Raw genomic sequence first — 27,477 nt, forward strand, 5'->3', positions numbered from 1 at the left:
AGATAAATTAATTTACGAAAAGAATGAAAAGAAAGATAAAATTAAGGATTCGAGATTAAAAATTTCAGACTATAAATTTGCATTCTGCATTCGTTTTCTTTGAAATAAATAAAGAAATGGAATCCGTATTATTTAAAAGCGCAATTCCTCGAATAGAATCTCTCGCGATTTTTCTTACTCGCGAAACAAAGCAAGAAAAAAATGGGAAACAGCCTCGAGGAAACAATGAAAAAGAAACTTGGACACAAGTAATTTGCATTCACTGGATCGAGAAATTTATCCAGAGACGTTCGAAGGTTCTTCTTTTACTTGCTCCAGGCTCCATCGTTTCAATTTAAACTTTCTGAGAAGTAAGAGCGACTCGAATATCTGTTGAATCTTTTCATTTTCCTTTAAAAATTTTACAATTAATGAAATATAAAAACGTTTGTTAATTGATTAAATTAGATTTTCGAGCTCGAGTTTTTAAGCAAGGTGTCGAAAATTCTTATTGAAATAAACATTTCAGTCAAAGAATTATATCAAAAGATTGTCAAGACACGTTTCAACAATCAAAGATAATAATCGCGCACTCGATTTTGTTTTATCTTCACGAGACTTGTCATATTTTTTGATATAACGAAATAATCGCAATCGCAATCGACAGAAACTCGAATGGCGTACTCGACACAAACAACGATACAAATTATCCGATAAAATGGAAGGTGAGGTCGGGGGTATTCTTATCCTGCCTAAAACAAACTCTTTTCTTTTTCTCAAAGCGCTCCTCTTTCCATGATTTTACGAACGATTTTACACCAAGATGAGTGGTGGAACAAGAAGGATCGTTGAAAGAAAGAAACGAATTCGCATTATCTGGCGATGTGTGAGAAACGTACGAGAAGAGGAGAAGGTGTATCGACCTCGACGATGCGATTAAGTACACTCGAGAACGAGTTGTTACGTCCCTGGCACTTTCTCAGTCTTGCCCTGTCCTCCACCCTCTCACGAAGGACGGAGGAAGTATTGATTAAATTCACTGTCGGCCATTTTGCCTCGCCATCCGATTGGCTGCCGTCCATTTTGTCCTTCCTACCCCTCCTCTGCCTCTCTGTTTCTTCCTCCTCCTCCTCTGTTTTTCATTCTCGTTACGTCTCTGTTTCCACTGTCTCCTTCTTTCTCTTTCTCTCCCTCTCTCCCTCCCTTCTTTCAATTGCAAAGTTCTCAACCCCCGCGAAGGAAACGAGAGTGGAAACAAGAGTGGAAACGAGAATGGAAACGAGAGTGGAAACGGGCATGCGTCGCGACATTTTCCGCGAAGAGAAATCGGCGATCGGACATTTTTCTTCTTCTTTTTTTTTTCGCCATTCACGTTCCATCGTTTTTTCCATCCCCAAGAATTCTCTACGTTGGACACCCGCGTTCGAGAATCGCGTTCCCTTGAACCGAAACGAGTCACGAATTCTTAGAAAGCTTCACCGAGCTCCGATCCTTTTTAAACAGATAATTTGAATTTCTCGAGATCCTCCGGGAATACTCGATATTCTAGGACGCAATTTCTATTCCAACTATGGTTCCTATTATTCCAACGATTCCTCCAATCTCCAATCGTCCAATCGAAAGAGATCAACATCGATCTACTCCACCCCCGTGCAAGAGTTGTTCTTCACGTTTCTCGCTCAAATTTTACAATTAATTTACCAATTAATTTCATCCACGAGCGAGAAATGATCTCGACGTAGTCGATAAGAAAGCCACACTCGAAAGTTACCATCACCATCGTCCTCCAAGAATTTCACCGTCCTCGCCACCCTGATGAACGCAGGTATCTCGGGCAAGCGTGACGGAGATTTCGCGGCTAGCCTCGTTGGAACCCATCTGATTCCACCACGGGAACGCATTCAACAAACATATAAAAGGGATGCAGCATTCCCTCGCGGCGAGAACCGCGCGAGATGATGCCTCGTATCTCGAGGAAACAGATAAAGCGTGGAACGATACGTCACACTGTCCTCTCTGACGTCAGTGTGACGTTCGAACGGGGATTGGCCGAGGTTCGACACGCCTACGCGGGCCACCCCCGTGCCACAGCACCCCGAGCGCCCGTGCACACAGGGCTGCGTCGCCCCGCCCACGCAAAAACAACCCCCGCCAGGTCGAGGGTAGGGTGCGTGGGTTGCACGAGAGAGAGAAACTGGGTCAGCCAGACTCGAGGCAGGCCGAGTCAGGCCGAGGCTCGAGAGTCGTCCAGGCGTTTTCGGCTGGAAGCAGTCCCTTGGAAACCACCCCGAAGCCCGTCGTCGCTTCCACCACGGTCTACCGTCGTTCCATCCACGAGTCCTTGCACCGTTAGGACCGATTCCATCCCCTGTTGAGCGAGAGTGAGCGAGACGAGCGAGGATCAACCCCCTTCGAGGTGATACCAACGAATTGGTGAGTGATTATATTTGGATAGGTTTAGTTGCAACCCCTCTTTCTCTTTCTCTCTCTCTCTCTTTCTCGCTCTTTCTTTCTCCCTCTGTCATCTTCTGTCCGTTTTCGAATAATCGAAAGGGTTTTGGAAAATTTTGAAACGATTTGGAAAAAGAATTTGGAAAGGGAGGGAAATGTAATTTTGATAAACTTGGGATATTTTTTTCGAAATCCTTTCGATTCTTTGGATAGATTTATTCTTTGTCGCTTTCACGCATTCCTCATTCTCGCTTCATTCCCGCTGATGGCATTGAGGAACCTTTGGGCACATGGACGTTTTGGATCGATTCGTTTTCATATTAGTTTTTGCATTTAACTTTTAACTCCATTGTACGAGATATCGAATGATAATAAACAATGCTTTCAAGATTTCTTCCTATTTTTTTTTTTTTTTAGGCTTTTTGTATATTTTTCAATACTTGATTAAAAATATTATCTTCGTCCATGGATACTAATCGTTCTCTCTAAGAATTGAAGAAAAAACTGCACGATATTTATTATCGATAATCCGCAACTATCTATCTATCATTTTAATAACTCTGTTTCATCAGAGTGGTGTCTGATCTTTCTTCAGGACGATCTATCGCTTACCTTTTCACGCTCCAAGGACCGGTTCGATCGGTTCAGAGAGCAACGATATCGATATCGATTCTCGAGAATCGAAAAATCGAGAATTTTTTAAGATGTGGAACGAAATGAGAAAGAAAAGAATACAGAAATGAAAGTCAACAAAATGCTCTCTGTCCATGTTTCTTTGGTCGCTCGGCCTGCCGTGTTCCTTCGGCGTTTTAACTCTCGCTTCGCAGTTGTGCAATTTCTGTCAAGCTCTTGCTGGATAATAATAATAATAAAAAAAAAATAATAATAATAATAAGAAATAATAAAAGAAGCACGAAAGTTGAAAGAAGCTCGACACTGAAGCGGACACTGTTGTTGATTGTTGTAGGAACTGAGGCGAGGGGCACAAGCAGAGACATGGACAATGTGCAAATGATCGGCACTAAAATCACAGCGATCAAGGAATACTTATATGTAAGGCATTCCATCTCGCTGCACGTCATTCATCCTGTCTTTCTCTGTATCTGTTTTTGTTTCTCTTCATTTTCTTCATCGCTATGTCATCCATAAATCTTCTTTTATTTCGTTTCTTTTCTTATTGTTTTCCTCGTTAACCCTTTCGTTTCCAGACTTCAATTTAAAAATTATATAAAAAGTAAAATGCTGTATTTATCAAAAGCTTATAAACAAATAATTTGGGAATGAAAGGATTAAGAAAGATGATTGCCTGAAAAAAATTTTCGAAGAAATTTTTAACTTTATAATTTATTATTCTGTATAGAATATCAGTAATAAATATTGAACCAATATTCGTCGAATTGATATGATACAAATTTACGTTGTGAATTTCAGAATTTCGCCAGGACACATTCACCAACCAGACTAATGAGCTCCGAAAACACCTACTCGCTCTCCAAAGAGCACTGTAACTTGAAATATTCGGGTGAGTACAAAGATTGCTTCTTTCAAAAATATTTTCAACATCATCCAGCATGCTCTGGACATTGTAAGACATTTAGCGTCGAAACAGCATGGAATTTTTATCAACTCATTTAAACTCTATATTTCTACCTATATATTTAACTTATTCATTAAATCTATAAATTACTCTGCAACGCACGTGAACTTTACAGCTCACAAAACAAAGCCTATTCTCCTGCACGATCGATTTTTACTTGTCCGACCACGTACGATTTATATCTACTTACCCCACTTACACCACGAATCCAAGCAAATTATCGTTCTATATCGAATCGTTTCCCTCGTGTATCCGGACTCTGAAGCGTCTCTGGCTTCCCGGGAATAAAATCCAGGAGTCACAATATTGTCCTGATTTCGCGAAGCTCGCGGCTCGGAAGGGTGCATAATAATAGAGGATTTAGAATTGGCCTGAAGAGGCTCGTAGCCGACGAGTGGCTGAGGACAGATTACACGCCGCAGAAAGGGTAGGAAGGGTTTGTTGTAGGGAATCTGTTTACGTTTTACCAACTGTAGAATAACGATAAGAGTTGCATCGATGTGCATATAAATTAGATTTAAAATATAATAAAAAAAAAAAAATTCGAGGTATCAGCCAAAGAATTTTGAAATTTACTTTCCAAAGTCGTGGTTGAGTATCGAATTCTCTCTTAATTTTGTTACTACTAATTTTGTTTCCAATTATTCTTAATTTTTATTCGGTTAAAATTCATGAAATGAAGAAATTGGAAAAATTAGTAAGAAAGGGAAAACGAAACGAAACGTTTCTTCAAAGGTTGGTGCAATCTTTTTCCCGCTCGTTACTATAAATTAACCCCGTAATCCCGCTTATAAATCGCTGGAACTAATTGCCACGTGTAACAACCCCTAGAAGGCGCTTTGATTAAACCTACGAATAGAGGGTTCGATGCATCTGGTGCCAAATGACACACGAATTCCACATAGATCCATGGAATCTGTAATTCATCCCGTTGAAATTGCATGTTCGTTGCTTACTTCTTGCGTGATTCGATTGTATACAATTTATTAACCAATTGTTGTGTGCTTTAATTTAATCGTTGCTCGAATAGAAGTATTTACTTTGGTCTTGGATCACTGGATCCATCGAAACTTTTACAATGCTTGAAAAAAAGGAGAGTCTGACAGTCTTTTTTTGGACGTTAGATTGATAGAGGTGGATTAGCCGAAGCAGAGCCCTTGGAAGCCAGGGATTTCTCTTGTCTAACCATGGGCTCAGAACGATTCACCATTCCACGCACCCTTCTTTCCCATTCGATTCTCATTCATCGTTCTCGTGATTATTGAAAAATACACTTGTCTTTTAGCAGTAATCTTCTATTTTTTTTCTTGGACGAACTTCTATCTTAAAATATTTTTAAACGAAATATTTTAAGAGGACGACGTGTCTTAAATTTTGTTAAATATTGTTGTTTGTTACATTCTTCCTTTTTATAAATTCTTATAAAAATTTTTAAGCGATGTTGTTTAAGGAAGAAAAATTCTTCCTTAAAAAAATTCAAGCGTTCCTTGTTATTCCTTAAAAGAAAGAAACGACACGAATACTGAATAGACTCTGTTTATCCATAGGATCTTCTTAATGCAATGGGAAAAGAAGGGTGGTTTACGGTATACTTTATGGTTACGTCGCGACTAAAGGACAGTTCAATTTACCAAGGATTTACCACAAGCACATTGAAATGTCCCACTGTAAATATTTTTTTTTTATACCAAAGCAGAGCTGAAAAATCATCTTGAAATCTTGAATATTCCATGTTCATTCTTCTTCTTCTCCGGGACAAAACTATATTTTTCAAATATTTATTATTATTTTTGCATCATTGTACTCACGCTTCTCTCTTTCTGCATTTTCGTTCAATGCGAATGTTCGACGTTTATATGCGATTGCATGGAAACTTTTCGAACAGCGAAACGAGTCATCATCAACCGACATAAGACACGAAGAAGAGGAAGACGACGAGGAAGATGAGGAAGAAGACGAAGAAGTGAGATGGTGTCATCCCACCAAACAAGTGAGAGTGTGTCAATATAGGTCTATACTTTCAATTGTTTGATGAGGTGAAATCATTCTAATTATTGACGTTTTCTGGGATGGAGAGAGCCGGCGGTAGGTCGAAGGGCACACGAAATAAAAAAAAAGGACTCTTGAATTGAAACGGTATTAGATCGATCGGTGACGCTGTAGAAGAGATTTCACTTGATTATAACAATTAGAGAGTCATCAGTAGACAATTTAGCCTATCATTACGATCAAATTTATTTACGATCAAATTTAATATGATTGCTTGCATAACACTTGTTATCTTAACATCTTCGAAATTATAAAATTTAAGAGAAAAAAAAAAAAAAAAGAAATCAAAAATTTAACGTGAGAAAAGAAGGAAGAGGTGATCGAGTCTTCTTCGTCATAATTTTGAAGATACTAAGGGAACAAACAGCGATTTGAAGGATAATCGGGTGTCTATTATTCGAATTTTGAATTTTTATTGCTCTCAGATATCCTGCCGCAGAATGCCGAAGGTTATCCAGCGACCAGGGAGTTCCTGATGAAGGTGGTGGACATTCTGTTGGATTTCATCAAGTCCACGAATGATAGAAACGCGAAAGTGCTCGATTTCCATCATCCCTCCGACATGATGCGTCTCCTGGACCTCGAAATTCCCGATTCTGGTTTGACTCTTCAGCAACTTCTCATCGATTGTTCGACCACCTTGAAGTATCAAGTCAAAACAGGTGAGTTTTACGTTTATATTTTTATTAATTAATCTACATTAAAATTTTAAAATTAAAAAAAAAATTGATTTTGTTATTATACATCAGAATTAAATTAATTGACGTTCCAAATTATGAAAAAAAAAAAAAAAAAAATAAAAGAAAAGTTAAGAAGAATTAAATGATGTTTCTAAATCGACGATGAAAGTTATCTGAGGGAAAAACTGGAAGGAATTCAAGGATGACGTCTAGCGGGGAATCGTTTAACACTGTACTATCGCATTTCCTTGCATTTGGGAGGGCGATAAGCCACGTAATTTCATATTCAATTTAGCATACGCGCTCTAGGGGCGGAGATAAGGTGGCTAGAGACACTTTCAGCATTTCCGCAGGCTTCAACCCCACGAAATATACACATTGCCCTCGTGCACGTGATAAATGAACGAGGGTAACTGAAATAAAAAAGCTGTGTGGTATCGGCGTACACCATTTAAATCGCTCCTTCTTTGGAACGAGAAATGAAACAGTTTTCAGTTAAAGTTTCTATCATGTTTCGTAAATAGAGAGAATAGAAAAATAAGAATTAAACCGAAAGCTAATTCTTTAAGAAATATAGATTTGAAGATCTTCAACTCTCTAATTTTATTTATTAAATCGAATTGCAAATTCTAAATTTCAAAATTCTGACTGGAAATTTTCAATAACTCTAAAAACACATAATCGTGAAATTTTGAATATTGAATTGAATTTTCTAAATCTGTGAGAAAAAATTTCGAATCGCGCAGGCCATGCACGAAATGTATTAATTCGGCCATTGGTGAATTCATCGAGGCCTTCGATCGAGGAAACGCCAAAAGTCAACCGCAAATCCCCCACGAAAGTTCGCTATCTCGGCCAGGATTCGATTACCAGGTTGAATAGATGCTAATGCACAATGGAAGAGGGCTAACCGAAGTTAGGCGAGGAATCAGGCTTGTCTGGTAGCGAGAGTCGATGGTGACGATCCACCCTTGTGTATAGAAAGACGCGTGCACCGCGTATACGGACAAAAACTCGTTATTAGATTACGTGCCACGAGACATTCCCTTCTGGGGAACATAGAATCTGACCGTCATCGAAACCGTGAAAAAAGGAAGGCATCCTCCCTTCTGCTGTGGAATCGATTGATAGGAGATACGTTTGGAAAATATTTTTTTGGGGTTGCTGAATGATAAGGTGATGATAATCTTTTGAAATATAGCGTGGTAAGAGAAGAAAAGATATCTGAGGGGTTTTAACAATAGAAATTATTTATGAGAATATTTATTTGGAATATTATACTTTAAAAATATGAAATTAGGAATAAATTTGTGGAATTTTCATTATTCCGTGTTCAAAACTCATGGAAGAAATTTATATTGATTAATAGCGAGATCTTGATTAACTACGATAGAGTTGGGTATATCGATTGACTCTTGTGTTTATCTTTGTCGATACGAGGAAACTGTACAACCACGAAGATTGGAAATTTCAATGTCTGAGGAAGAACTGTACGTTTCCTTCGAAACTCGTCGATATCGGAAATAGATGCTCCAGTTGGTTCGACCTGGATTCTCACATCTAAAGAAATTTCCAATAGCACATAAGACTTGGCAAGATTACAAAAATTGAAAAAAAAAAAAAAATAGAAAGAAGAAAATCATCTTATCAAAGGACAATTTTCAATTTCCAATTTTCCATGAAAAACTTTGATTCCCGTTAGGATGCCCTCTTCTCTTTCGAATACGAGGATGAAAACTGTCGGAATCCGGAGGACGGGTAAGGGGAAAAAGCACGGGAAAGAAGAATACAAACTGTGCCCATCGAAAAACACGGTTGTAGCGTTAGCGCACGTGGCACCACTGGGCAGGGTGGTGAATTCAATAGGATCGGTGTAATTAAGAGCCATTTCTACACGATTTTCCCTCGGTGGGATCGAGGGAAATAGTAAATAGGGGCGAACGACGAATAGGGAGGGGGTATACAGGACCGCACACCATCGGGTGAACCCTTCGTCGAGCTTTCGCCGCGGACGCACACCCATTGGAATTTAAATTGATATCGATAGCTAGCCGTGGAATGTAGAAATCGTTTCGTCACGGAACGCACAAGTTGTTACGTCATTCGATCGGCATTCTCACTATGAATGGAATTCATCGGCCGAAAATCATGGCTACCCAAATATCGTAACACCGACAACAAATGCGGAGGTATAAGAATTCTTGGCAGCGAAAGATTTTTATTCAAATTAATTAATTGTATCTGGTAATTTTCAGACTTATCCAAATATGAAGGAATAAAAATATTATCAAATTGCCGATAATAGAAATAATGAATATTACGAAAATGGAACGTGAAGTGTGTTATTAATTTTCTTCCATCGTTATTTCAGTTCAGACATTCGAAGATATTCGAAATGGTTTCTTTTTCCTGCGCGTATGATTGATTGCACGGCATTAATGTTAAGTCTGGGTTACACACTTCTCTTCATACAAATCGTAAGCCCTATAATATATTACCCTGGTCTGCGTCGAGCAGGTTCTTCCCTTTCTCTTCTCGATGCGGGGAAAGAGGGCAAATTAGTCGGAAAATGATACCCTCAGACATTGTAATTGCTCGTAAAAGCAATCCAGTGAAAGAAACAAATCGTGAAATCCATAATATCGAAGCTAAAAACAATTTACTCCCATATGTCGACTCGTAAACATGATAGAAATTTCATTGATATAAATATTTGCGAGGAATATCTTTTAACAAATTAAAAAAAGAAGCTATTAACGAATAATATTAGGAATTTAATTTAACGCAAATCCAATAATGAATGTCTTTTTATAAAATTAAATAAAAAGATGTAAATGTGAAAGAGATCGCTCTCGAAGAAAAGAAGATCACTCTCCATTAGTTTTAAGAGTTTTATCCTCTATTTTGCCATTACTTCGCGGCGATGGGAACGAGTCTAAGGGGATCTGGTTCGAAAATCCCTGCAACTCCATGCAGAATTAACATATCCTTAAATCTGCATAATACGCCAACCTGCCTGGCTTATCTCGTCCCGCACGTTGCACTCTCTCGTACGTTTGTTTTTCCTATCTTCCTTCAAATTACACAAACACCCCCCAATTCCATCACGTGTTGTTACACCGAACTTCGTTAAATATTCTCACAATAGCGCACCAATTTTTAGAATACGTTTAGAACCTCGTCTCTAAAACATTTTGCACTTTCCAATAGAAACTTTACCAATAAGAGGATCTTCTATTTTCCCCCTTCTCTAAATTTATTCTTTACTTTGTTTCACTTAAGAAGCAAAGATTGCCGGAAACTTGTATTCTCGATTTATCTAACATGGATAATGTAAATGGGCTGCAAAACACATTCGCAACGAATGATGGCGTACAATGGATAATCTCGCCAGCTGGTCGAAACAGTTTGTTTTTCCTGAGTTCTCCTCCTGATTTGAGAGCCTCTGCAAACAATCTAGTCGCGCAGCGACGCGTGTGACGCGCAAAATGCGGGCTCCTCGGACCATCGACCCTCGGTGCTCTTGGAAAAATCAGGAGTGGGGCAGGGAAAGGGAGACGTCTTGTTGCACACCCCAGAACCGGACGCGTGCCACGATCCACGGACCAAGATAATTGCGAATAACACCGCGACAAACGGCTCCAGATACCGCTGCCCGATATCGCCTTCTGGGATGGAGACGTTTTTTGTCCAGATATATACACTCGTCACGATGCTTTGGCCAGTGATTGAACTCTACTGTTAGAATTTCGGGAAAGAAAAAGGAGTGATAAGAAGTTTTGGATACGATTATTTGGATTATTGATCTCTTTTTGAGATAATTCAGTTTTGAGATATATATATGTTAATTTGAAAAATTAAAAGTTACGGTGCTATGTCGAACTATTTACATTTTATAAGAAATATTCCAAGATTTTTGAGTATTTTAAAGTATTTTAAAGATTGCAAAAATTTTCATTATCGAGACTAGAAAAAAGATAAGAAACTGTGATTTCCTGATCTCAAGGAAAATTACGATCTCAAGTTGGAAATCCAGATGTTACAAGGGGAACACTTAGACCCCCAATAGGTTGGCGTCACACGTCAATCAATCACTAATACCGTGAGATTAAAATGTCCAGACACCACCCTCTCACGAAATTCTCTCACTCGCGTGTTTAGTCTTACTGGCGAGGGTATTTATCGAAAGAACGTAACGCGACTCTGGAGGTTTTGCCCGGAAAACCGAATATGGCCGTTTGGTTATCAAAGGTTATCGTGCACCCGGGGGAAAAAGTCTTTTCGTGGCCGGATATTCAATGGAGTGAATCCATCAATTCTCGGGATCAAGGGATCTACGTTATTTAAGAGAATGATAGGATGTAGGCTGTAAGGGTGGGCAAAAAAATCCTGCATCATGGAAAACATAAATTTTGAGCATAAATATGGTACCCTATTGTTAAAAAAAAAACCTCTACCCTATGAATATAAATCTTTTCATTACGTTTCTTTACGTCTTCCATATTGCACAAACATCTCTTCTCAATGTTTATAATTTACAAAATTGTGATCCTCCAATTTTACTTTAATTTAGAGAAAAATATTTTTCCTTAAATAATCTGAAAAATAGAGATGTATAAAACTTTACTCACAAAGTTGACTTCTTGTCAATTCTTAATACAAAATAGATACAATACAAATTGAACGAAAAAAAGGAAAAATAGCAAGGAGAAACAGCAAGTTACTCGCATGCAAGGAACAGTAGCACTTGTACCCTCCTATTCGCATCAGAAGGCAGGCTCCCATCGAACAGAAGCATTAACCCTGATCCTGGCGCGATGTTCAGCAGAGCGGATGACAACGTACTCAGCGACCGGCTTAAAGCTCTCTTCCCTCTTTCCGTCCATGTGCCTTTCGACCTCACTGCCACTGCCACGAATCTACACTGTATAATATAATTTTTGGCCACGTGCCACGTCACCGTTATTAATTACCCTACCATTAACAATCGTCTTCGAACAATCACGATTTCAAGGGAATTAGAACCTTGATTCAATGTAGGAAACGATTAATTTGAACGCGTTTCTCTTCCATAAAGAAATGATTGTTTTGCAAATCACAATCGACAATGAAAAGAAATTTGTTTCTAAAATTGTTAAAAGGTAAATTGATTCTTTTCTCCGATTTTCTTTAGGTCATCCACATTTTTTCAATCAATTGTCCTGCGGTCTGGACCTCGTCTCGATGGCCGGCGAATGGTTGACAGCGACGGCCAATACCAACATGTTCACCTACGAAATCGCGCCGGTGTTCATACTGATGGAGCACGTGGTGCTTCAGAAGATGAGAGAACTGATCGGTTGGAGCGGTGGCGACTCCATCCTTGCCCCAGGAGGTTCCATCAGTAATCTATACGCCTTTCTCGCTGCCAGGCATAAAATGTTCCCCATGTACAAAGAGCGGGGCCTCTCCGCAGTCGGTGGACAGCTGGTTATGTTCACGTCTGACCAGGTACGTTTTACTCTACTCATCGCCTTGTGCCTTGAGTATCTTATCGACATACATAACCTTCGATTCTTCTATAAAAGTGTCATCTTACTTATCTCTTGAGACACACAGTTATCGATAATGGAATTATGAAATCATTGTGAAATAAAAAGCTTGTTCTTTTCTTCTTTCCTTTGTAATTCTACGGAAAAAAAATAAACGAATAAAATGAATATTCGAAATTTTATTTATTTTTGTACGAGCAGTGCCATTATTCGGTGAAATCGTGCGCCGCTGTCTGCGGATTGGGAACGGACAACTGCGTGATGGTTCCTAGCGACGATCGAGGCCGAATGATCCCTTCGAAACTGGAAGAATTAATTCTTGAACGCAAGGCCAAAGGACACATTCCATTCTTCGTGAACGCTACCGCGGGAACGACCGTCATCGGAGCATTCGATCCCATTCCAGAAATCGCTGATATATGCCAGAGACACAAGCTCTGGCTGCACATAGACGTAAGTCTCTAGAACATTGCTTAATTTTCGCCAATAATGATAAAGCGGTCAAGACAATATAATTTAATCGGCCAATGCAACGTGTAGAAAACCGAGGATGAAATGTGTTTCGAAGTTAGAAAGGGAGAACAGAGAATTCCACTTAGCTTAGACAGATTATTCAAATCGGTTCAGCGTTCGAACGATAAATGCCAAACGCCTAAGAGCCTTAACGTAAATAATAAATGTGAGAAGCGTCATCTAGCCGGCGGCCAGTGTTTCGATCGGTTAAATTAGGGGAAAATTCGGAAAATCTGGGCTTTGCTCGAAGTCAGAACTTACGAAGTCTTTGATACACGACATCTTCTTCACTTTCTTTACATTTTACAAAATATTTTCTTTTCAGGCGGCTTGGGGTGGTGGACTGCTTCTCTCGAGAAAATACAGGCATCCTCGAATGACTGGCATCGAACGGTGAGTGGAAAAAAAATATAAAATAATTCGTTTGAACTATTATTGTAAAAATACGATACATCTTTATCCTCAAACTGTTCAATCTTCTTCTTAAGATATATAGATATAGCTTTTCGATCAATCAGAAACACCTCCACACGTGTTCTATAGAGGGGTGGCTTAATCCTCGTACTTTATAGTTTATTGAGGCTTAGTTTGATGGAGTCACTCGGAAGTATACACACACGCATGCACGGCGTGGATAAAATCGATAAAGTTTCTTCCAAGTAGATAAACTTCTTCCTGGTTCGAGAACGAAACTTAAGAAAAGTCATATTTGCATACGAATAGAGAACTGAGAGCAGAAATTGGTAGACTTAATCTGTAAATTAAATTTAGTCAATCGCGGGAACAATCATACGAAATTAACCAAACTTTAAACTCTGATTTTAGTTATACGTATGCAGAATATTAGCAATCTTTCCCCTTTATCATTATTACTCATATTTAAAGAATAGAAAAAAAAAAAACACGAAATTTTAAGAATTGACTTCATCTTCCTCCCAAAGTAAAATTGTTCGTAGATAGTCACAAAGTTTCTCGATTAACTATCCGTTTAATCTACAATAATTCGGATAAATTAATCGACGCGGAAAGAAGATACCTGCCGGCAATTTCTCGACAGTATCGTAATCCATGGAATCGAGGGGATGGATGGAAAGGAGTGACTCCTGTCCTCGACACATGCGAACTTTCGCATATAGAATCGCGGAGGCGAGTGATGTCCGACCCCTCGTGCTGCAATTGGGGGTCAGGGATAGGCCGATTCAGGGGGTGGCTCGGATGGGGTTGGCGAGATTAATCCACGATTTGCATCCGGCCGCATCTGCTCCCTTCATTCAACGCCAGACAGTCCGTGACCCGAAAAAAAGTGGCACGAGGCCTGTCGAGAAAATCATTTTCACTCGAAAAGTCATTTGAACTCGGAATAATATCGAATACTGTCGGCTTACTTTTTCATTTCGTGGAATTTATTCAGGACTTTTTGTTTAGAAAATTTTTTTCCGCAACAACGGAATATTAGCAACACGTATTCTACAAAAGATGCACGAACAATAGCTGTCATGCATATTCCTCTTTCTACGCGCGACTAAATTATCGAGATGAATATTCCTTGTCGCGAAATGAAATTGAATGAAATTGAATCTTTGACATTTATCATTTTCGTATTGTAAATTTTTATAATAACATTCGAATCATAGAATTTCTTTCTGCCATCGTTATAAAATATTATTTCCAATTTTAAATAATCTTTCCCAATCTCTGTATTACAAATTTTCGAATTGAAATTATTTTCACGATGCTTCGAATTATTTTTACCGATACTTCATAGTGAGTAAAATTTTCAAGATTTTGGTAAGAAAAAATCCGAGCAAAAATCCTCCACGCAATTTCCTGCTTGCACAGACTGTACCCCAGAACTTCCTTCCTGTGAAGGTCTTGATTAAAATGGCAAACGAAAAATCCGAAGGACGAGCAACAGCTGGATCAGTTCCCTGGAGCGCATTTGCAGAACAAAACTCTCCTCTTTATATATCGACGGCGGCGCCGCATCGTACTGTGCCTTCCGCGGGTCTGAAATAAAAGACCGTGCCTCGACAATGCTGGATTAAACTCGTACAAAGGGAACAGTGCTTTCCTCATTCTCTCGTTGTATGTCGCTCTCTGTCCCTCTCCAACCACCCCCTTCGTTGTTCATCCCTCGAACAGAACGGCGCGGACTCGCGAAAAGGAGGAAGAGAAAGGAAAGGGAGATCGTGATTCCAGCGTCGCGACAAAGTCAGAAATGATTACGCATAAAAGGTGGTCGAGGAAGGAAGGCGAGGTCTGCAGGCGGAAGTGAAGTTGAAAGTCCTTCTCTCGATGGATTCGACAGTTTTGTCGCGTGCTTCCATGCTTTTCACGTGTATTTTTCCTTCGTATACACGCGCTTTCGTCCAAATTACACGATCCTCGATCCCCTGGAGGACGATTATAAACGATCTTTTTCGACGATCGCTGCGAGTTGTCTTTTGTAGAGAGGGGTGTTCTTTTAAGATGTTCTTTCTCTCGTCTATTCTATTTCATTCTTGTCGTTTATTTGTATTTATGAAAATTGTTTGATTTTTAATGTCAGATTATCTACGCGAAGAATTATTAATTTTCTCTTCGTTGACGAATCTGACTAAGTTTCGATTGAAAACCAGTTTTTTTTTTCGCGCTTAGCTTTTCCGTAAGTGGTGAGGGATAATTAGCAACCCTCGTGATATATATTGCGCGGCTTTTGGGGTTGGCACCTAGGATGAATTTAAGAGTGAACAGAAGGGCGCTGCACGCGCCAGCCCCAGCTGCGAATCGCATTAATCACTCGAGCTTTATACGCACGCATTATGCACACTCTTACCGATACCTTTTTTAACTAATGGAAAATTAGAACACGTGGAGCAACACGTTCAACCTTTCAATAACAAAAATTATATAACTCATTAATTGAATCGTGAACAATGAAATATGAAAGCTAAATATGCAACTACAAAGCGTGTTTATGTGTATGAGTGAAGTGATGCAAGCAGTGGAATGCAAATTGGATTGCAAATTGTGCATAAAAGTTGGAACAGCACAAGCTCGTGAAAATGGCGGTGATACAAATGATAGAACGTTACGATAAACTCGTATACGGTTGAAGAGTGACTAATGGCAAACGGCTGTCGCCGACACGAATCTCTTTTCCTGGTTGCTTCGAGTACCCTCGCATCATCCGCAGAGCAGTCGACAGACAAGTGGGGACAGTGTCGCGATATATGTGTCAGTTGCCAAGTGTCGATAACGTTTGTCACCGGACGGCCACGCTTGTCTGCACGTGCACGCCTGATTCTACTTGAGCCGAGTTAACCTCTACTTAAACGAAACAGCTGTAGCTTCTGAATAATTAACACTGAAATTTATCCATTCTATTTTTACTATCTTCTAATAGTTTTATATACACAAATATATTTCGCTTTAAAAACATTATTTTTCACCGTGGAAAGTTTTATTAATTTAAAAAATCGTATTCATATTTCATTCGTAAAAAAGTTATTCTAATGGAAAGGTGAGCGACACTTGTTGAACGTTTGTTGAGCGCATAGGAAATTAGTGTCACATAGTACACACGGTTCTCGCGTTTTGTGCCACGGATTAAGAAGGGTTAGGAATTTTTACCGCAAGGGTGTGTCTCTTAGGAGCAGAGGGTTAAATCCAATCCCGTGGCTATATTAATAGCTCTTCTCTCGAATTGATGGACCCCCGCGCTGCGTGGAGGGAAAATAACTCATATTTTATCCCCTATTGGTCCCAGTGGGAGTGGATAAACGTTTGACGACCAGCTGAGCTACACCGCCTTTCTCAGCCACCTTCGCTCGTTCTCGATAAATCGCGGATAAAATCTGTTCCAACCTCTTCGATTCATTTATCCCTTGTTATCGAATCGAAATTTGAATCACACTTGCAAACTTTTTTATCGCATATACTTCGACTTTGATATCTTAGAATGTTTTTCTCAATTATTCAAAATTATATCGCTGATTCCGTATACTTTAAAAAGGATTTCAAAATTTTAAGAAAAAAAATTAATAGTATTGCATAGTATTAATAAAAAAATCGTTCTTTTATATTATCAATTTCACATTCTTTCAGTAATTTTTCAACCCCTTAACGACCATATCCAATTTTGATTTGTGTCAAATAAAATAATTCGGTCCTTAAGGGGTTAATAACGATGTATACACCGACATTCTTCACAAAAAAAACGATCGTTCACAGAGCCGATTCCGTGACCTGGAACCCGCACAAACTCATGGGAGCGTTGCTTCAGTGTTCGACGATTCACTTCAAGGAGGACGTAAGTCACTTTCACATCGATCTTACTGTTCGTCTTATCGCGATTGTAAAATCGTTCCACGTGCATGTGTATCCTGGCGGACAAATCGAACATCTCGAGATCCCGTGGACGGAAATTCCTGTCTCCTGTAAGGGTGATGACACAACGGTGGCTGCATTCCGAGGGGCCGAGACTTGTACGCGTTGGAACGCGGCACTGCAGGAATTTAATTAAACTAAGAGATAACATATGTTGCCGACCGTACCACCATCGCGGCTCGCAGGAGGGTTTATTCGCCCCACACGCCTGCGTGGTTATATTGCCGACTCAGAACTTCCCCCTCGGATATTAAAATTCCGTGCACCGGCTGCCGCGGAACGTTTCGAACGAGGGAGGTTCTTTCCTTATTCTTAATATGTTATCGTTACGTTTCGATCGTTAAGATCGGTTGGTTAAGAAATTGTTGCAAATTGGAGATTTGTGGGCACGGTTCAAGTACCGGAAATGTTAAAAAATTTTGATGAATTTTACGTTCGAATTATTCAAAATTAGAAAAAAACGTGCAAGTGTCTTTGCTGATTTTGAATTAACAATTGAGATTTTTTGAACATTTTTTTTTTTTTAATTTCTCTATAGATCCTTTCATTAATTACACATTTTTATATATCACTTGCATTGCAATCGTATATTGTATCGTAATCGTATATACACATAATATTATAGTTTGATAATTCCAATATTAAGAAAGGCAATACTTTTGACGATCTCTTAAATTTGTGCACATTTTTAAGCGTAATTTTCCTATCTGTTACACAAAGTAGAATCCCTTTCACTGCAATATTTTTCTCATTACGTGAAAATGGAACAAAGGATGGAAGAAAGGACGTTCGATTTACGAGGCCATTCAACGAGTATCGAAATCGCGGAATCATGAGGTAGAATGGCGACCTGTAGGGTGGCAGGATACCAGTCGCCATTTTGTAAATTCAATATCCCTCAGTTTCCCTCTTCCTGCGCATGAGTTCCCATATCGACCCGGGACCCGTTTGTTCCTTCTCGCGCCTGTCAATTAGAAAGTTTCTCAAACATGGCTCGAAACGTGTCCGCGCTCATTGTGTCCTGTAAAATGGGCTGGAAAAACTGGGAAACCGAACAACAGACGAGACTATCCCCATCTCGCCTCCTCGATGCATTCGCCTCTTTATTTTCCAGGGTTTGCTGATTAGCTGCAACCAAATGTCAGCCGAGTATTTGTTCATGACAGACAAACTGTACGACGTGAAGTACGATACCGGCGATAAAGTGATTCAATGCGGACGTCATAATGACATCTTCAAACTTTGGTTGCAATGGCGAGCCAAGGTAAATAGCATAGATCGAAGAGGAATTATGCTCGATTTCTGAAAACGAAACATGATAAAAATAAATTTTTTCGCGAAGAAGATTGGATTAAGAAAATAATTTCGATATATTTTATTAGATAAACGGTTAAAATTACGGTTTAATTTAATGGAAACGAAACGTGATAAAAATAGAAGGAAAAAAGGGGGATATTACAGATTGCAGAGATAGGAATTCTTTTTGATGTATAGGGTACAGAAGGATTCGGGAAACACATGGATCGACTGATGGAACTTTCGGAATACATGGTCAGAAGGATCAAGCAGATGCCTGACAAGTATTACCTAATCCTAGAACCTGAAATGGTGAACGTCTGCTTCTGGTATTTGCCAACACGCGTTAGGAACATGCCACATACTCAGGAGAGAATCAAAATCTTAGCAGATGTGAGATTAAATCCTAACTCTTTTAATTCTCTACATTTTCTAAACTCTTTTACAAATGATAATATCTTTAAACCATGTGCATTTCAACTTTCAAACTTTTCAATTACGAATTCCAATATTCTGATTAATTTGACCAAGCTCTAAGTATTTCTTGTGAATAATATAACACTCGCAGATCTCTTCTTTATCACTGATTTGCATAATAATAGCAATTAGCAAACAGTGGAAGAAGCAACAGAAGAAAACAATCTGTTCACAGATCTGTCCAATCTTGAAAGGCCGAATGATGCAAGCTGGCACACTGATGGTAGGTTACCAGCCGGACGATCGACGACCCAATTTCTTCAGAAATATTATCTCGAGTGCCGCGGTCACGGAAGCGGACGTCGACTTTCTGCTGGCGGAAATGGATCGGTTAGGCCACGATCTGTAAGAAACCTGCCTGTTCTAATTAATACATACATAATCAGCCGAGGAGGCGCGATTTAATGTAAATCGCGACACCATATCGAAAGTGAAATATTCCTGTTGATATTAGAAGTTCATTAACGAGCAGGAGTTTAACCGCGTTTCATCACGTGTACAAAATCCGGAGGTCAAATTCGAGAATCGCAATCACGGTTAATAATTCAAGCACCTCGTGTACCTGCTCTCTTCTCTTTCTATTAATGGAAACTTTCTTATAAATCGATATCGTTTGATCAATGATAATTTACTTTTATTAACCATGAGAAATGAAAATCAAAAATTAATTTGTTTTTCTTTATCGATGGAGATTATTATAATTTGCCACGATATTTAATCCGTAATCGAAATTGAGGAGAGAAGGGAGTAGGTCGCGTGATCATCATCGTAGCACGAGAAAAAAAAAAGAAGAAAAAAAGGAAACGCTTCTTCAGCATATTTACGAAACAGCAAACCGAAGATCAAAGGATACTCATAGCACGTAAGTTCTCTAGATGTAAGCGTATATCCGTGACGAAACGAAAGAGTCAAGTTAAAAAAAAAAAGCTCTAGCGATGCTTCCGGCCGTAAATGTTACTAGTTCTCATTCTCAGCGCTATAAGTACTTTCTTAGAGGGTGAAGGAAGGAGACGAAGGAATAGCAACGATGTTTTTTCATCGTAAAATGAAGCAATAGTAAAGTATAGATATATCGCGCTTATAGTCAACGATTCGGTCCCTTCTTTTTTTTTAAATCAATAATTTCATTTCTCGCCCGAAGATATATGCATACCAATGCACACGTTCCGTTTCGTTCGATTATTCTTGCAGAATTTGCAGAGATGTAGTCGAAATTCGATCTCGATCGAACAATTAGATTTACGCAAGCTGGCGCAAGGACAATAAAAATTAAAAAGGGAACTCTTGAAATTGAAATGAATAAAAAAAGAATTCGTTCGAATAGAACGAGATAGAATGTACAAAATATTTTTACTTGGAACGAAGTACTTATATAGAAGAAATATAAAGATGAAATAAGAAATATCACGATTAAAAAAACGATAGCTTTAATTTTCTCTGTTTAGATAGTTACAATACAATTTTGCTCGTTAATTCGTTGAGATGATTATTGAAATGAATTTGTTATTTATTGATCGTTTGCAAAGCTGATGAAAGAAGTATGGCCTGCATCCATTATTATACAAATGTACGTATGTTATTATTTATTATCGAAGAGTTTCACCAAAACAGAGAATAATATTTATTAATATACGTATAGAAAATTTGGGAGAAAAAAGAAGTATAAATATAACGTTAAAAAAAAAAAAAAAAGGTATAATTATATGAAGAACAAAGCGTATATTATATACATATATAAATATATATATATATAAATATATATTTAGCGTTGAGATTTTAAAATACAAAACACAAACCCATGAAAGTACATGCTTTTTCAAGTATTCGTGCGAACGGTTGTCATTTAGTTCGTCGATTACCTTTATATACAGTTGGAAACTGATCTTATTATATAGTTGGTGAAGTCTTCTTAGAAATTAGTTTTCGTAGTTTATCGAAACGCGTTTACGTCTTTCACGCGACACGTCTTTTTAGAGGAATTCTATTCGATCGTTCGTTAGCCCATCACTTCTCACATATTGATTCGTTTCATTGATTGAAAATAAAATAAACTATTAATCGTAGATTGTTTCTTTTTTTTTTTAAATGGGACGAATAAAAATATTTACGATAATTTTGCTCCTGTGAGAAAAAAACGACGAAAAAAATCTCAATCTGTTCGACAAAGAGAATAAAAGGCAACACTTAAGAACCGAATGAATTCTATATAGATTTTTCGATTCACTCGCCATTGAGGTAAAGAATGAAGATTACTTTAAATGTAAGTAAATACAAATTATCTAGGTATATATTTAAGAAAGGATACCTAAATGTATTTATTGTATTAAATCTACGAATTTACTTAACGCTTTCTTTTCCCGTCGATACTTACCGAGCCGATAGGTCGATAGATATTCACGAGAAATCACAAAAACGAACGAACGAAATATGAGAAAGCGTAAGAAAACATGAAATATCTAGAGAACGTGTTAAGGGAGGCAAAGGAACGATGCAATATTGTTTAATTGATAGAATCGATATTTGTGTCAATCTTTAATGATCAATCTTAACGATACATCGATTTAAGATTGACGAAAGAGGGGCGAATTGTTTGTTCGAATTATTATGGAACGAGATCACGATGCATTAGACAGTACTATAGGCTGGCAAAGGGTATGTATTTTTAAAAGAAAAAAAGAAGAAAAGAAAAATATGAAATGAAAGAGTAAGAAACAACCATTCATCTGACCATGATTACCGATACCTGCAGAAGAGACACTTTATCGTTGTTGTTAATTGTCTACAATTTTATCGGCGTTATACATTTTTTTAACCACCAGTCGTTGATATTGCCGACTGAATGGCTGATTTTACTTCGATGAATTCACTCTTGTATTTTATCGTAATTACAAAAAAAAAAAAAATGAGAATATAACGTCATGCACACATATACATACACACGTACACCAAAGATTTACGGGGAGGGGGAAAAAAAAATAATATATTTGTACAGGCAATGAATTTATCTAAGTAGAAATCTCGAGTCTTTAATCCGCATACAAATACACGTACACTTGGCAAACTTAGGAATTTCACATCGTTGTGAATGTAAATGTAAGAGGTCGCCATATCAGTGCCGTTAATTAACTACGATTTTGTATATTCTTGTGCCCATTTCCTCCATCTACTCATGAAGAATCGAAAATTTGTAAATAAGAAAATATATAGAATATGTTCGCCATTTTATCGACGTGAGAATTATTTGAGATTTAAAATGTGTAATTAAAGTGTTATATTCTATTCTTGTGACATTGTTATTGCATACTTTACGCTGTTATAAACTATTGTTACACATTGTATTGTAATTTAATACGTTGTTGCACATATATATGCACTTTAGTTCCTATGCACTAGTAGCGAGATATGCACGTTGCACTCTTCGATGCACCTAATTAAAATTATTTTTTTTTTTTTAATTTTCAAACTAGAGCACCAAACTAGACGAAATCGGCACAAGTATAATTAACGTTGGTCAATTCCTTTTCTTGTGATTTATCAAATTGATCCAGGGCTCATCAACCCTGACCTCGTTATCGTTAATTATTAGTCTTAAGTTGAAGCAACAACAAAGTCCGACGTCTTCCAAAATGAAAAAGAAAGAGAAAGAGAGAGAGAGAGAGAGAGAGAAAGAGAAATCAGAGCAGCTATCCTTATATTATAAAATTGTATGTAATTAAGCAAAGAAAAAAAAAAGAAGAAAACGAGAGTACATTTATATATATATATATAAATAGACGAGAAGATAATTATATATAAATAAATATATATATACATGTATGTACACGTGTGAGCAAAACTCTCCTTGACGACAAGATGAGCGAAAGAATATGGACTATGTAAAGATCTATGCGACGTTATAGCGATGATCGCTGACACGTCGTGATTCTGACAAGTATCATCTAATTGACCCTATTATCCACTGTATATCAATGTCTAATAAACTGCTGTTATCCCAAATTGTCAATAAGTGTTACGTGTTATTGTTATATCCTATCATCAATACGTATTTGAAAAAATCACCGCAAATTTATAAGCCATTAAAATTGATGTATTATTTGAAAATATAATTAAACATATTGGGATTATTATATCGTTTCGTCTAAATAATGAAATATGGATAGACGAAATATTTTGAAAAGATAAAATGAAAAAGTGATTAGACACGTGGTATAATTAATTCGTCGATATTGAAAGTTTCTAATAAAATGACAAAAAAAGAGAAACAAGATGGAAGGAATTAGGAACCAGTTAAACCAGAGGCTCGTTTATAAACAGATGAATAAATTATCTCATAGTGGCTAGTCGACCTTGACAAGCCTCTACCATTATCATATATAATATATATACGAAAGTTTTAAAGCAGTGATTTTACTCAGTTGCGTGAAATAAGCGTGATCATGAAGTCTTTTGTGGAATATTCTTCAGATTGTGATTTTCCAATTGAAAATCTTCCTTATGGTGTTTTTTCTACAAAAAATAATGTAAGTAATATCATATACGAAAACTATACATGTAATATGAAATAAAAAAAAAGGAATATCGAATTGTAACATTATTCGTGGAAAGTTATAGGTTATGTAAATTTTAAAAAAATATTTTTTATTGTGATCATTTGATATAGTATAATAACGATAGTGAAAAATAGCAATAACTAATATAGTACGCGATAGATTTTAAAAATAATTTTTTCGGCGTAACTAAAATATTTTTAGCTTATTGTCAGTAAAGCGCCATCTAGTGTTTGGAATAATAAGAATAGACTATAAAGATGCGAATATTCTAATCAATTTCAAAATTAATCATCTGAAATGATAAAAAAAATCGTTTGATATTATAATATTTTGATAAATAAATTATCATCGATATTTTTAATTTAAATTTTTTTAAATTGAATTTACCAATAATACCTACTGTCAAACCACATTATCGAATGTTGGTAACATACTGTATTAAGATAAATTTCAAATCTTTTTCAGCCACAAAAAAGAATAGGAGTAGCAATAGGCGAAGAAATTTTAGATCTATCTGCTATTGCGCATCTATTCGATGGACCATTATTAAAAAACAAGCAAGATGTATTTCGTCGTGATTATCTCAACGATTTTATGGCCTTGGGAAGATCCGCTTGGATAGAAGCCAGGAACAAACTTCAAGACTTGTTATCAATCAGTAATCCAACCTTGCAGGAATCTAATATTCGTTCAAAGTAAAATAAGAATTGCATTAAAAATGAAAAATAACAAAATATATTTTATACGGTTATTCTACTTTACAGTGCCTTTGTAAAACAAGATGAAGCAATAATGCATCTACCAGCAAAAATTGGTGACTACACAGATTTTTATTCCTCGATTTACCACGCCACAAATGTGGGCATCATGTTCCGTGGAAAAGAAAATGCTCTGATGCCAAATTGGTAATTATTTGGCCTTAAATTAATCGCATTGAATAATAATGATTATGAACATCCATAGGAAACATTTACCAGTTGCTTATCATGGAAGAGCGAGTTCAGTCGTCGTTTCTGGAACACCGATAAGAAGACCTCGAGGTCAAACAGTTCCGATAGAAGATGCAGACCCAGTTTTTGGTCCTTCAAGATTAGTAGACTTTGAATTGGAAGTAGCTATCTTTGTCGGAGGACCACCTACAAATTTAGGTGACGCTGTTCCAGCATCTGAAGCTTACAAGCACATTTTTGGAATGGTTACCATGAACGATTGGAGTGGTAAATTTGACGCAACTAATAATAAATAACAAAAAAAAAAAGTACTTGATCATTTGAAAAAAAAAATTACAGCAAGAGACATTCAAAAATGGGAATACATTCCATTGGGACCTTTCGGTGCAAAAAATTTTGGAACCACCATTTCTCCATGGATAGTTACTATGGAAGCTTTAGAGCCTTTCAAAGTATCCAATGTGCATCAAGATCCAACTCCATTCCCCTATTTACAACATAATGAATCTTGTAACTTTGATATTAAATTAGAAGTTGACATTAAATGTGAGCGTTTCGTTAAAAAAAAAAACTATTATTTGGAAAAACAAAAAAAAAAAAGAAATTGTGTCATACTTTTTTATTATTTTTTTCTAGCTCCAAACGGTACCGTTACAACCGTCTGTCGCAGTAACTATAAATTCCAATACTGGACACCCCAACAACAATTAGCTCACCACACCGTAACCGGATGTAATATCAATCCAGGTGATTTAATGGCTTCCGGTACGATAAGTGGCGAGGTGTGTCTCTAAAATTTTGCCCATTACCTTTTCATTTAAATCGTCGATATCCAGATGGTAAAAACGTAACTTCGAATCTTGTTGCACGTTTCAGGCTGCTGATTCTTTTGGCTCCATGCTTGAGCTCTGTTGGAAAGGCACTCGACCCATACGGTTAAAAGATGGAACCAGCCGGAAGTTCCTGCAAGATGATGACGAAGTGATTATTCGCGGTATGCTCGCTTTTTTTTCGTTTGAATAATTTAAGTTGTATATAGCCACGAGATTATCGACAATGGAGCATTGTTTTACAGGTTATTGTGTCGGTGATGGATACAGAATTGGATTTGGATCGTGTTCGGGGAAATTGTTACCTGCTCTTATGCAATGATTTTTTTAATATATTAAATTTCCGATACTTTGGAAGTTAATTTGAAAACTACTTATTATTTTCACTTTTGTATATTGTATGCACTTATGAATAAAATAGGTAGTAAATAAAAAGTTATGTATGTATTATATTAATATATGTATAATATTATTGTTGGAATGTGTGATGGAAAAATAAATTCGATTGGTATGAGTGAAAATTATGTTAACAACGTTGCGATGGAACATACTATGATATAAAATAACTGGAATATCGATCCGCAAAAATAACGAATTCGATCAATAAAGACAGCAGTACAGGTGCAGGTTGAACGAAAGTATCAACGAAACATGGCTGGTATGCTGTTAAAGTGAGTAAAATCCGATGAGATTTCGTTTACTTAACAGTTTTTATCCGTAGATAAATAAAATAATGCACGAAAAGTCGTTTTTCGCACCTTTTTTCACTTGAAGAAACGTAATATCTATCATACAATTGACATATTACGTAATATGTATTAAAGGGGTCAGAAATCAGATCAATAATGGGAATGATATAGCACTGTAATATTCTGATCAGTAAACTGGAACTATATACTATTTACCTTGACATAATTAATTTTCTTCGGTAATTTAATTTCTAATTTTATGAACAGTCATACATTTCAAACTACAGTCGTAATACTTCATTAAATTATGTTCTTAAATTCCAATAAATTTTATGATATCTAATTCAAAACTATGCATATATTTTTAATAATATGCAAACTTTGTTAAACATATGATAAATTATCATACTGTAATAAAAGTTTTTTAAAAAAAAACTATTTTTTATTTTACAGATAAAAAGATATAATTTTTTTGTATTTTAAATAATTTTAAATGATGTTTTGAATGACCTTAATATGATTTTAAATAACCTTGAAATACAACCTTGAACAAAAAAATTTTTTAGAAGTTTGCACACTTTGGAAGCGTTAGACGAACCAACGGCAAAATGGAACGTCCCTTTAAACGATGGAAATCATGTAATAGAATTCGAACATGGTACAGCGACAGGTCGTCGATTGGTAAGAATAGATGGGAAAGAAATATTCCACAGAGATTGGATGTTCAATCTAGTTGGAGACGAAGTTTTCATGTTCAATGGTAATAAATTCGTAATTAGAATCGATCCAATTCCTGGTAAGTCCTTTTACATTAATTACACATCAATATCATTCAATTAAGCGATCTTACTCCTTAAATAAATTGCAGGTTTAAAATATTCTTACACATTATGGGTGAATGGCAAAACTTATAAAAATTTTGTGAGATCGCAGTCAAAAATTTTGGAAACTTGGTTGGCTAAAGTTAAGAATGAAGAATACAGAATAGTGTTAGGTAATAATACTTCCTCTTCTCGACAATGAAAAAGATTAATAAGAAATAATAATACACGTTTTATAGATAAGCAAACGCAGAACGTTTGGGTTAATAGAGAACAGATCGAAACAGAGGTAAAAAAAAAAAAAAAAAAAAAAATGATTTCTCTTATAATTAAAATAAATTATAATTAAAATTGTTTACTTTATTTATTTACTTGTTTACTTAGAATGAATTTACCGACGATGGCGCAGAAATTCTATTCTCGATAGGGGATATTCCAGCAACAATTAGAACTTACAGTTCTGGACAAAAAGACATTGGAATAATATATTCTTTGTACATCGATGACATAGAGATCGAAAAAGAAGCTCTTCTAACAGAAGATGAAGAAATATAGCCCGATACATGATGAATTAATTTCATAATTATGTTTTTATTGTTTCTTTCACGTACCATAAGAATTTATTACACTTTGTACATAACATACAACGAATCGCTACACAATAAAATGATTTAATTAATTGTGAATTAAACTTTG

At 36.8% G+C, this 27,477-nt stretch overlaps 3 protein-coding genes and 1 long non-coding RNA gene across 5 annotated transcripts; 3 read left to right on the forward strand and 1 right to left on the reverse strand.

Annotated features, from left to right (window-relative positions):
- Positions 1 to 2,219: 2,219 nt before the first annotated feature.
- Positions 2,220 to 20,633, forward strand: Gad1 (glutamate decarboxylase). 2 transcript variants are annotated; one of them, XM_003692624.4, is made up of 11 exons: positions 2,295 to 2,412; positions 3,398 to 3,483; positions 3,862 to 3,952; positions 6,502 to 6,738; positions 11,930 to 12,246; positions 12,489 to 12,740; positions 13,126 to 13,193; positions 17,013 to 17,091; positions 18,283 to 18,432; positions 18,663 to 18,857; positions 19,117 to 19,438. In XM_003692624.4, the coding sequence occupies exons 2-11, from the start codon at positions 3,427 to 3,429 to the stop codon at positions 19,288 to 19,290; spliced, it is 1,620 nt and encodes a 539-aa protein (XP_003692672.1). In that variant the 5' UTR covers positions 2,295 to 2,412; positions 3,398 to 3,426; the 3' UTR covers positions 19,291 to 19,438. The 2 variants fall into 2 exon arrangements, with proteins under 2 accessions (XP_012340513.1, XP_003692672.1); XM_012485059.3 differs by lacking the exon at positions 3,398 to 3,483 and having other exon boundaries at positions 2,220 to 2,412; positions 19,117 to 20,633.
- A 2,151-nt stretch (positions 20,634 to 22,784) lies between these two features.
- On the forward strand, positions 22,785 to 25,706 carry Faa (fumarylacetoacetate hydrolase). The gene is made up of 8 exons (XM_003692632.4): positions 22,785 to 23,461; positions 23,957 to 24,186; positions 24,256 to 24,396; positions 24,455 to 24,708; positions 24,781 to 24,987; positions 25,078 to 25,223; positions 25,318 to 25,435; positions 25,517 to 25,706. The coding sequence occupies exons 1-8, from the start codon at positions 23,378 to 23,380 to the stop codon at positions 25,591 to 25,593; spliced, it is 1,257 nt and encodes a 418-aa protein (XP_003692680.1). The 5' UTR covers positions 22,785 to 23,377; the 3' UTR covers positions 25,594 to 25,706.
- On the reverse strand, positions 23,563 to 25,391 carry LOC116414156 (uncharacterized). Its single transcript, XR_004224622.2, has 4 exons — positions 25,251 to 25,391; positions 24,466 to 24,928; positions 23,892 to 24,170; positions 23,563 to 23,783 (listed from the first exon to the last, which is right to left on the reverse strand). It is a non-coding gene; the product is annotated as an uncharacterized LOC116414156 (long non-coding RNA).
- A 102-nt stretch (positions 25,707 to 25,808) lies between the features above and the next one.
- On the forward strand, positions 25,809 to 27,472 carry LOC100872407 (fas apoptotic inhibitory molecule 1). The gene is made up of 5 exons (XM_003692636.4): positions 25,809 to 25,942; positions 26,527 to 26,756; positions 26,829 to 26,954; positions 27,021 to 27,070; positions 27,166 to 27,472. Exons 1-5 carry the CDS (start codon positions 25,923 to 25,925, stop codon positions 27,334 to 27,336), a joined length of 597 nt encoding a protein of 198 aa, XP_003692684.1. The 5' UTR covers positions 25,809 to 25,922; the 3' UTR covers positions 27,337 to 27,472.
- The last annotated feature ends 5 nt before the right edge of the window (positions 27,473 to 27,477 follow it).

Source organism: Apis florea, unplaced genomic scaffold (genome assembly GCF_048593485.1).
Source record: "Apis florea isolate Af1SG1 unplaced genomic scaffold, ASM4859348v1 contig_3587_pilon, whole genome shotgun sequence".
Lineage (NCBI taxonomy): Eukaryota > Metazoa > Arthropoda > Insecta > Hymenoptera > Apidae > Apis > Apis florea.